This window comes from Protopterus annectens, chromosome 15.part0 (genome assembly GCF_019279795.1).
Source record: "Protopterus annectens isolate FY-2018-M chromosome 15.part0, PAN1.0, whole genome shotgun sequence".
Classification (NCBI taxonomy): domain Eukaryota; kingdom Metazoa; phylum Chordata; order Ceratodontiformes; family Protopteridae; genus Protopterus; species Protopterus annectens.
In genome coordinates this window covers 226,825,682-226,838,126 of record NC_056749.1, presented here as the reverse complement: position 1 = coordinate 226,838,126, position 12,445 = coordinate 226,825,682, and the positions used below count along the sequence as shown (strand labels likewise).

The 12,445-nt window shown below is 41.3% G+C and overlaps 1 protein-coding gene across 1 annotated transcript in view; it reads right to left on the bottom strand.

Moving 5' to 3' along the window:
• Positions 1-12,445, bottom strand: part of LOC122790154 (cytochrome c oxidase subunit 7B, mitochondrial) — a 48,651-nt gene that overhangs the window by 21,478 nt on the left and 14,728 nt on the right. Inside the window, exon 2 of the mRNA XM_044057743.1 lies at positions 3,062-3,186. Coding sequence (XP_043913678.1) covers positions 3,062-3,186 — 125 coding nt within the window. The remainder of the gene's footprint in view (positions 1-3,061; positions 3,187-12,445) is intronic.

Below are 12,445 nucleotides of genomic sequence, written 5' to 3'. Positions count from 1 at the left end.
GTCTACGATTCCTCTGGGGAATCAACATGCTTTCTCTTGTGGGGAACCTCCCTAAGGGGAGCATCAGAGGAGGAACCTGCAGAGAGGGAACACAGTTGAATGGGGTCTTGAGGCTCCAGAGCCTGGTGTCCAGTAGTAGTGAATTGTGGAAGCTGTGGCACAGAGGCAGAACGAGGGCGCATCCCCGACACCAGTGGATCCAAGCTAGTGCCCTCTCCATTGCTTGAAAGACAGGACCCCCCCCCCCAGGTGGGATGGGAGCCTGGAACCAAAAGGGACAAACTCGGAACCAGGGTTGCACCCCACCCCAAAGGATTCGCTGCCAAGTAGGGAGCCACTTTCATATGACTGAACATACAACCTAAAGTTCATAATACTGAAAACTCAGTTGACAAACTCATAACAGACACCTTACAATGGTAGATTCAACACACTTTATTGCAAACTTAACGACATGCACACTTTCCAGAACTTAACTAAAGTTATATACACCCCCTTATCAGAGACCAGACAATATAAAACCAAGCTAGGTGGGGGGCTGTGCCCCCCCCCAACTATATACAAACTTCCAGGATCGCACTACAGTAGGGAAAAGGTCATACACCTTTCACTGATCTTACAGTAGTCTACACACTGCCACTACTAAGTGGAAATTTAGCATTGTAAGGTGTCTGTGTAGGAGTTTCAGTTTTCAGTATTTTGATCTTTAGGTTATATGGTCTCAGTCAAATGAATTTCAGTTCAGAGAGCAAATGAATTTCAGTTCAGAGAGCAAGGCTATTTGGGTGGCCTATACAGTGTCACTAAATACATATGCAAGTACTCCGAGAGCTTAAATATCTCTAAAGAAACCAGCCACAATTAAAAAGGTTTAAATATATTTAATAAATAATAGACAATCTCACAGTAACTACAGAGTTCAGAATCACAGGAAATATTTTAAAACATTGCAAGACAGTCTCAAATACAGGAAACATCTAAACAAATCTTCACTATATTTATCTATAGCCAAAAGATACTATGCCCTAATAACAACTTACTTACAGAGCAAGACAAATGCAGATTGATGTTTCTAGGTCCAAGACAAGTTACAAAATGCCCAGACTTTCTCAGAGAGTTCTTAAATTAATAAACATTACTGCTGGGTTAGCTCGGATGACACTTGTTACCTTACTTAGTTAACATGCTAAACAGATGCTTAAACCTCTAGCTCTAGACGTTGTGTCTGCTTGCTGCACTGAAACTGAGAACACAATCGTAAAACAAATTTCCACTTATTTTCTTGAAGTTTTGCAAGTTAACTGCATGTTCCAGCCTCTACTATCAAAACATACATTTGCACAGGTATATAGTATACCTTTCTGTGATCATTGTCGGCTCACAGCAAGAGGTTCTCCCGTTAGATTCTCAGCTGGAGCACCTTCTGTGTGGAGTCGGCATGTCCTCCCTGTGGTCCAGTGTCATTTAAAGACATGCAGGTAGGTGCGTGCATGGGTGTGCCTTCTTTGAAGGCTGGGCTGGCACCTTAAAAATCCACTGCTGCCAATTAGCAGACCGGAGTTCAGCTGTGGCGACCCCTAACTGGGAAAAGCCAATTACTTTTTACCTTTCTGTTCTTTCCAGCAGGGTACACTGTGGGAAGCACAGTAAATAAAACACACACAAAGTAGTTTAATATACACATAAATTAGTTTGCTTACATTTGTTAAGACAAGCATAGGAATCATTAATATTCATAAATGACACGATTATCCACAAAATTCCAGACAGCTGGGCTGGCAGTGTCACAACATGATCACTGCAGCTAACTCATTAACATTTAAAGGTTACATTACCATATTCAATAGGCAGGACTATGTATAGCCATTCAGGGCAAGACATCACTGCAGCTTTATCACCTGGTACAGACAATCAGAACCATGTTACACACTACTACATAATGACTGATGTCCAAAACAAACATGTGACAGCACAGCACTGAAGACGCAAGTAGTTTAAGGCAAACTTCACTGGCATTATTTTCCACAAGTCTGATTACCAACAGGCATAACGGTCAGGAACAAAGATGAATGTTCGGGTACAAAACCCCTCCTATGAGGAGGGGGAGGCATGGTTTGACTTATTGCAGTTGCCACAATGCTTCCTCTTGTGCAACCGCACACACAAAGGTAATCACCAAATCAGCAGCTTGACAATACAATGCCTTGAGGAAAAGGGCTTGCCTTCTTCCCCCAAAGGACCATTACAGCCCTATACCAGATCCAACCCCCACCAAGACCAGCATGCCCACCCTCTCTGCCACACATCAACTGTCCATGCCACAAATCAAACTCGGGTCACCCAAACAGTTAAGACTTTATCCATTTCTACAAAGACAGCTTCCATTTTACTATTTCATGAAAGGAGTATTCAGAAGCTTTTCTTTTGCTAACCTGTTATATGCAGTTTTTTAAACTAAAAATCACAACCAGTCAGATTTCCTCTGCACAAAATGAGGAAGCTTGCATTTCAAAAAAAAGTTAAAATCACTAAAATTCTTACTGAACGTAACAAGATACTTTTCCAATACCGATTATAATCCAAACACATTACAGCACTGAAAATTGAAAAAAAATTAGCATAACGATTTGTACCCCCTTTCTTCAATTATATTGACCACCTTTGATGAGCCACAAAGGATGACTTATGCTAGGGATCAGAAAGCCAGTCCTAGTGCAAATTAACATTCTATATAGGTGCACAGAATGTTTTGTGCAAGGAGTATGCCAATAATTAGTCAGGCAAAATCAGTTTTTGTCTTAAGAACTGAAATGATATCCCCAATACTATCTGTAGGACCACCTCCCAGCCACAAAAATTAAAATCACTACTGGTAAATTGGATTTGTATACATTTTTTGCCGATATGTACACCCCAACCAAAGTTGCAGGATGTTAAGTTACAAAGCATCATGGAGTAAAAGATAGACAGCTAGTGGTGTAAAGCTTTAACATTGCAGAATATAACCAAAAAGTACAATTTGATAACACTGCCAAACCAGAAATGCACTAGCTATACTTACATATGCCCAGACAGCAGTACAGAATACAGTTCCAGATGCCAAGACCATGTTACCATACCTCTCATGGAAGGTTGGACCAGCTTTGTGGTGATCTTTTCTTAATGCAACCTGGCGAATGTTACGACCTTAAGGGGGAGAAACAGAAAAACTTTAACGACTTTGTATTGTAAAATCAGTTCATCCCAAGTACTTAAAATGCTTTAAAAGTAGCTATGAATTAGCAATATGCCAATGTTGCCGTCAATGCCTCCAGTATGCGAGGGGTAGGGTTGTACCTCCAGGGACAGCACTCCCAGTTCTCTGTCAGTACAGTGCGACACTGCCATTAGTAGCTCATAACTTGCTTACATTAGGCAAGATTCTACTCAGATGACATGCGAGTTAAGACATCAATTGCAATTTCCTGCACCTTACACCCTACAAATAGAACTGGTTACCATTGTTCAAGTGTATAAAAGGAACTGTACCTTTTATTCAATTCTTAGCATAATGTAAGGGTTAGCAAAGGAGAGAACCGGGCCCACAGACTAAAATGTTTATTTCAAATGTTAGAGGTTTCCTACATTTTACCACTACTTTTGGACTTTATACTTTTAAATGTAATTCCAGAGTCTGTCCACACGGGTCCAGCATATTTGTCTATCTTCAGGCAGACCACAATACAGCTGGACTTTAAAATATTACTACATCATACACCCCAAGCTCCTGCCAATGCACTGAATTTACATGCATTTTCACTATATCTGGCTTTCTTTCAGTCAGGGTTAATTACCATTTCTTGCTTTTCAATGCCTTAAAAGAAACATGGATAATCAAATCAGAACAGTACTCAGCACACAAACTTTGTCGCCTGCTGTACATCAATTACAGCAGCAGGCAGCTCAAATTTGCCACTTTGACAGAATCGAAGGGGAGGTATTTAGGGGGAGGAGAGACTAGCTTAAGGACTACAACTCATGCATAACAAAAGAATGACAACTGTCCACTTTAGAAAACAGTAGTAACAGGCACCAAGAATACTGTTCTGCACAATTATCTCCGTCTTTTAAGTAGGGATCATTGAAAAGCAAGAAATGGCAATTAAACCTGACTGACTTAAAGAAAGCAGGGAATAGTGAAAATGCATGTAGTCACTGCACCGACAGGAGCTATGATGAAATATTTTAAAGCCAAGCACTGCAATTTGGGATACCCTATAGGTAGACAAAGATGCCGGATCCCTTGTGGGAAGACTCAAAGTAGAGTCTCCAAAATTGGTGTTAAAATGTAGAAAAAGACATGATGAAATAACTTTTTTTCTTTGGTCTGTGGGTGTAGCCTTTAAAACCCAACTTGTTATATTGAAATCAAGCCCTCTACATTTATAAAAGAGTAAGTCAGAAGAGAAATAGGCTAAAACCTACAAACACATGAACCACCAAACACAAGCAATTCAGCTGTCTTGACTGTATTCACTGAAAGACACTACCATAGGGACTCTGCAGCCCACGTTTTACCTCCTAAGAAACAGAACCACTATATGCAGACAATGAGTGGAAACAGCAGTCAGTTCAAAGATGGTAAAGAAGACTACAGCAAGAATCTCTTCAGCTAGCATGTACCTTTGATAGCAGGCAGAATGCCACATGTATGGCAACTGGCATGGGGGGGGTTACTAGAGACCTCCCCAGTCCTTCTCCTCACTTTAGTATAGCATAACAGCACTTCCAGAAATTAAAGTTTCCAATAAATGACAAAATAAAACCTTTTAACCTGTGACCAGTCAGACTTTCCTGGTAAACAAATGTTAAATCAATAAGTGTAGAGGTGCATCCAACATCACTATTAAAGTCAGATTTCTTTACTTCAGAGTAGGAGACTGCACAAGTACCACAGTCTTGATCTTGTGTACTAGTACATCTTCCCCATAATTCTCACTACATTCCACAGAAATTTCAGTAACCTTACAGCAGCATTCATGTAGTGCTACAGCAAAATTGTGCCTTTGATACCCGCTGCTTCAAATTAAAACTACAGGAGAATGCTCTCCCAACAATTTGCAGTACACATTGACAAAATTACACCCATGAACCCTGGTGTTCAACTAACCTGCAATAAGACACAAAGCTTCTGCTGCATATTTCAGTTGCAGACTTACTCTTGCTATTTAGAAATTTTTTTGTTGATTCATCCAGACCATCAGCCCAATGTGACAAATATAAGGGATAGATAACAGTAATGGCATCAACTTTAAACTACCCATGCTTTCTCCCTTGTTTTTAATTACTACTGCATGCAAGCACAAAAGTATCTATTATATCAAGACTACCTCAAAACCAGACTCTGCCTGCACTACTCCAGGGTGAACTTAGTCCTTCCATATTTCCACACCCAGCATACTTACATATTTAGAAATAGAAGTAGTTTGTCTTTCGGCTTTTTCCCCGGTAAGGGGTCGCCACAGCGGAACTCCGGTCCACTAATGATAGAAGTAATACAAATACAGTTCTTAGACAAATATCAAATATATTTTTAGCTAATCTTGTAATCTCTGTTCCAAAGAACATACTTAACTGTGCTTAATGCCATCTCTATGAACCGCAACTTAATACTTTTATCTATTAACTGTTTTTATTTTCAATTACAGCTGTCCAAATATTTGCATGAGGTACAGATTCAAACTGTATGAACTAGTTTAATATCATTCGGTATTACACTTTTTTTAATAAACTGTAAGCATGTCAATGTGCAGATTTCTCCATGGGCCTTCGCTAAAAGGGACACAACATTTATTCCAGCTGGACGTTTCCAGTAGTACAAGCTACAGTATAAATACTTTAACCATCTCATTGAATTCCACAGATTCAGAATACAGAGTCACACACAGACAATGTTGCTATAGGGACTGCCCTTAATAGAAACTGACTTTGGAAATTCCTTACAGTCTCCTCTGCTTTTATTTAACACCAATAGATCAAACTTTGAGTTCTTCGTATAGAAGAGGGAATTTACTAACCCTGGAGACCAGTGCATCTTCAAAAGACTGTAGACTACACACAGTATGCCGTCAGTTCTGATCCCACACTAAGCCTTCTTACACTAGAGGCACTTCCATGCCTAAAACACAAAGGCCTTCTACAAAGATATGGTATATAGGACACTCAACCAGACAGCACAGGAAGCAGCTACAAAAAGGGGTTGCTCAGATAGGTTGAAGCCCTTAAGACAGGGAGGCTGAGACAGTACACCTGGCAATGTCTTAAGCTTACCCAATGCCACAGATGCACCACTACCAAACTGAGCAGAGTCGTGCTTAGTTGCCTATCAGGTGCCAGGATCTGCAGTGTCAATAGATCCCTCGAGCCATTCACATGACAGTGAGCACATGGAGCGAATGACTTGAGACATTACTTAATGATCATATGAAGGGGGGAACATGAACTCCGGTATAATGCATCTGAAACTGGTATAATAATAGAACATTATCCTACCTTCTCCAAAAAAAGATGCCACAATATCACCTAAGGGATACAATAAAACATCAGCCTAGGTGGAAAGGCTAGGCAACCCTGACTGCTTTGAGTTTTAGATCTCAAACCCTTCGGAAAATTCATGCTAATGCAAAATAAGAAGTTATGTACTTGCTATAACATTCCATATGAGTTGTTCAGCTCACCTTCATTCTTGATGGATGGGTTCGGAGCCGATCCATTGGCTCCGGTACAGCCATATACAAAGCTTGGGGTCTTCCAGTAACTCGAGGCCAAGCCCCTATCCCATGATGCACTGTGAATTACCTCAGTGAATTACCTCAGATTTTGTTTGCTGTGTACTATAACCATATAAAATCAGCTATCCCCCTATGGAAAGGAAGACATTGAGCAACCAGGATGAGACCAACATCTAGGTCAGCTATCAGCCAGGTAGGAGGAGGGAGGGACACATGAATGAAGGTGAGACTAACAACTCTCATGGAACGTTATGGTGAGTACAATCTCTCCTTTCATTCTTGACTGATGTGTAGCATTCCTAGCACCATCAACCTCGGGTGGCTCATGAGAGTACATTCTTCAGGACCATAGATCCAAAGGAAGTACTGTCCCTGGAGGCCTTATCAACTCTGTATTGGGTGATAAAAGGTATGAGGTTTTGATCAAGTGGCTGCTGCACAAGTGTTATCAAAGGGCAGTTTGGTTGGAACGCAGAAGATGCAGAAACTGCGTAAGCTTTAATCTTGTGTTGCAAAGGCATATTCTCAGCTGACTAGACAAAGGTGATACAAATCAGTAACCATTTAGACAGTTGTTTTAGTCACTGGTCTACCATTCCTGGATTCAGAGAATGAAACAAAGAGCTGGTCTTATTTCCGGATATCTTTTGTTCTATCCAAAATAAAAATCTGAGCTGTCTGAACATCAAGTTTGTGCAGCATATACTCCAACTTGTTGGAATGATTAGGAAAGAAAACTGGTTAACTCAATAACTTGGTTGATATTGGTTTCTGAACAAACTTTGGGCAAAAAAGGAGGGATTTGTCCTGAGTGATACTCTGTCAGCATGAAAAATCAAATAAGGAGGGCTGATAGATAAAGCCTGAAGCTCTGACACTCTGCGGGCAGAAGTAATAGCTACCAGAAAAATGATTTTCCAAGACAAATATTTTAGGTCACAAGATGGTGGTTCAAATGGGGGAAGGATTATACATGACAGCATAAAAATTAGATTACATGGGGAATAGGGAGTTTTCACAGGTGGCGTCATATGAAATGTCCCCTTGAGAAAACCCTTGGCTAACTTGTGGGACATATTTAACCAGTCAATCCCCAAGATGAAAATTAGATATAGCATCCAACTGGACCCGAACTATTGCTGCTGCCACTGCTTTATTAAAAATCAGTCAAGAATTTTAGTATGGAATGTCAAGGGAGTTTGGCAAGGATAATTATTATACTTAGAGGCCCATATGGAAAATCTCTTCCACTTACTAAGATACAACCTTCTAGTGGACAGCTTATGAGAAAACAAAAGGATCTGTTGCGTCTCACTGAAAAAATTATGAAGCCTGGCTATGAGGGGAACTGGAGAAGCCAAGCTGTCAGCTTCAATGACTGCAGAGGGGGATGAAGGTTCCCCCGACGGATGTGTCAGAAGGTCTGGAACTGGGTCCAGAATCCAGGGATCCTCCAAAAGATGACGCTGAAGGAATGGGAACTAAATCTGCAGAGGCCAATGAGGGCTATAAGGATGATAGTCCTTCCCAGGGATTGCTTTCTGTAGAACCTTGGGTTTCAATAGGATTGGTGGAAATGCACAGAGGAGACCCGGGGGCCAATCGTGTAAGAGTGCAGGGCTTCTCCCAGAGGGGGAAATCAGGGCAAAGAAGCTTCTGCATTTTGTGTTGATGTGACTGACAAAGGTTGCAGCAAGGCTGGCCCCATTTGCGGAAAATCCTGTCAGCAATCTTTGAGGGACCACTCGTGTCAAAAAGATTGCCCTGCTCAGCTTGTCTGCTTATGTTGGATCTCCCAGAGATGTGCATTGCCAACAGAAAGCACTGGGAGTAAACCGCCCACTGCCAAACTTGGAGGGCTTCTTGGCAAAGGGGGTAAGATGTGGTTCCCCTTGCTTAAAAGTACCAGACCACTGACAGTCAGTCTGAATCGCAATCGTTCAGAGAGGAAGAGTGTCCTGGAAGTACTGCAATGCCAAAAGTACTATGCAAGTGTGACTCCTGATAGGTCCATGTGCCTTGGGCAGTCTTTCCCTGAAAATGCCCCCCCCCCCATTAGGGAAGCGTCCGTGATCACAATGTTTACTGGAGGTAGTACAAAAAAGGGACGTCCTATGGTGACATGGAGACATCAACCACCACTGGAGACCTTTCTTGCAAGAGCTCGTAATCAACATTGTGTGGTCCATGGGTAGCTCCTGGTAAGACCATTGAGTGAACACCAGCCACTGAAGGATTTGCATATGCATTCTTGCTAATGGTATGGCTAGGATTGCTGCACCCATCATACCCACAATTTAAGCCCATTTCCTGCCTTTCCTGTAACTAGTCTAGTCCAGATACCGATTTGCTGTATCCAGGACCGTCTGTAAGCATCAGAGGCCCCCCCCCAATCCTTTCTGCATCTGAGGGAAGCCTTCTAGCTTAATCAGTGGGAGTGGTAAGCACCAGGTAGCCTATCTACCACAACAGGAGTGGTTTCTGGCCCAGAAATTGTAGTTTATTGGTCGTTTGGGCAGTTTTTCCATCTCTTTCAACTTTCTGGTTTAAAAGCCCGCGTTTGCGCTTTTCCCGCCTTTCCTGTAACCAGTCAGTCCAGATACAAAACAGTCCTGGACACAGTAAATCTGTAAGCTTCCGAGCAGTGCCAAAGTCGGTTCAATTATTCCCTTAGATCTACTTATCTCCTTTCTTGCACTTGGCAATGTAGCAACTGCCTCATGTACATAGACAACCCTCTCCTCTTACTCCCAGAGACGCACTTCTATACCCAAATTGGAAGCTACGCACTCTCCAGCCAAGACTGAAATAACTGGTGAAGGGAAGGTTGACACTTGCACCATACCACATGGAACACACAGCCCTCAAGAACACACACCAGCACTGGGTTCACATAAAAAAAAAAAACACCACACACCCACCTTCGAGGAGGTTCTCAATAGAAATCTACCCAAACGGCAGAGACCTCCAAGGCAGAAACACACTCTACCACCACAATACAACACTAATCACGAGACACAACTCTGTGTGCCACACAACCAAAGCCCCCCCCCTCCAAGGCAAAACAGCATGCACAACACACTATTCATAGGTGAAAATACACTAAAAAACAGACAGAGTGCTGAAAGTGGTCACCAACAAACCAAGAAAGCACTCAGAACAGCCATTTACACCCAGGACCTTTATTCACAGCACAGAACAGAAAAATAACGCTGATCACTTCACAGTATGTTTTTGTCCAAAACTACTTCAGAATAACCATCTAAACCCTTCCCTCCATTATACAGCACAAGTAATTCACAATTACTCATTAAATGGCATACTTAGGTAATAGTTCATTCATAAAAATTACACACCAAAACCAATTCAACACTAAAGAATCATATAGAACTTTACTACACATTCTAAAGATCCATTCGTGTTAAAAACCTTCTTTAATAAAATAGTTTAAAATGTGCAAATGAATATATATTCAATTAAAAAAGCCTACCATATTTAGTACATTGAACTATCCCAAACTATTTTTGGAAAGGAATCTCATCTCTTAACCTGGGAAAAGAAGAAAACCCTTGCCCCAACCCAGATGCCTCTTGACATGACTTGGCCACCCAATTTAACTCTTTCTTCATAGAGTTCATAAGCAAACTAACATCATCCTTCACCAACACCTCTACAACCCCTCAGCATGCTCCCATCCCTTCATTCCCCTAGCATCCCTTGCTCCAACCTCCACCTTTCTCCATCAATCCCATCTCTATATCCACCATAAAAAACTTCCTAAAATTAAAACCTGGTTCCAATGCCCCGATGAAATTCCCTCCTACTTCCTAAAAGAAGCCACAGAAGCCATTGCGCTCCCCATCACTATACTAATTAAAAATCTGTCTCTCTCAGAAAGCCAGGTCCTCCATCTCTGAAAGAAGGCCTTTATTATTCCTCTCCATAAAAGTGGCAATAATAATGACATGCCAAACTTTCAGCCTACCACCATACTATCCCCTATTTCTAAGCTACTTGAAAAATTGTGTACACCAACAACTCTTACCCTACCTCATCAATAAATCAGCTTCTTACCCTCTCACAAGATGGCTTTAGACCAGGTCATAGTACCCCCACTGCCCTCTCCTTCCTAGATACAAATCAACAAAGCCCGCAACTCTGGCCACTTTGTATCCACTTTTCCTCGACCACTCTAAAGCAGTTGACACTATTTCCCACAACCTCCTTCTTAAAACTCTCTAAAGTTAACCTAAACCCTTCCTCTACCCAGTGGTTCTCAAGCTCTCACAAAACAGGCAACAAGCAGTTAAATGGGAAAAAAAAAAAAGGGCTACCTCACCCTTCCTTAATACCTCTACAGGCACCCCCCCCCAGTTCCATTCTAGGCCCCCTACTATTCAACATATTCATAAAATGATCTCTTCCAAGCCATTCCTAACTGAAGTCTCATCCAATATGCCGATGATTCTACTATAATCCGTTACTCCTCCCCTTCCATCACAACTCTAACCAAACACAAGCCACCTTCTCTTCCACTGAGCAGTGGATGCTCGACAACCATCTAGCCCTTACTTAATGCAACCAAAACAAAACTTGTTATTCAATGAATCCAAAACCTATTCCCTAGACGATCCTTCATAATTAAAATCAGCAATAATAATGCCCCCTAGAATTAATCTGACACAAACTTACTAGGAATCATTGACAAACTAAAATCTTATAAGCATCTACAAGCAAATATCAGAAAAACTCAAAAATCAGGTATGCTTTACCGTCACAGTCACTTTCTCTCTCCCACCACCAGGATTACATTAGCTAATACATACCTCATCCCCAGGATTACATTAGCTAGTACATAACTCATCCCATCCCTTTTATATGGCGAATCTATCCTAACCAGCCTACAATCTTCCCTCAAAAACAAAACTCATCTTGTTATAACAAAATATCCAAACTTGCAGCAGGTCTTGGAGCCTCTTCTCATCATTGTAATTCTCTTCACAGCTAAGCTGGCTAGAATTAGCCAACTTCCTCACATATACCCAGCTTATCCAAGCACACAAACTCATTCATAACCCATCTCTCTGCCCCTCCCTAGCAAATACATTTGAAATGCATAAACCAGACAGACTCCCAAGATCCAGTTCACAAAATCCAATTAAAATTGCATAAACCAACACATCATGCTGGGAATCAAATAATGTCGCACTCTTGCACACCTCTGGAACTCTTCCCTTCTCCCACCCGCACAACCAGCAGTCTTGTTTGAAACTGCACTGCACTCGCACCTTACTTCACAAACTGAAATACTCTTGCTCTCATCCAACCTAATTCTATCACACTTTCTTGCTAACTTTCCAAACTTTGCCTGTCACTACCTCTACAATTTTACATCCTTACCTCACTGTAATTTCCTACAAAAACCTACTTACTGAATTATGTACTGATGTGAAAATTTTACTTCTGTATTATGCAACATCTATTTGAATTGTGCAATATGGGTTTATACTATACAAAAATGTATTTAACATTTAATTGAAATGTATATTATGGATTTGTGCTCTTTCGGTACTATGTAGTTGTATTTCTCTGGAGCTTTTCTCCCCAGGACTCCATTGAAACTGGGCTCCTTGAAGCCCAATGGACTATCCTGGAAAACAAACTGCAAATAAATA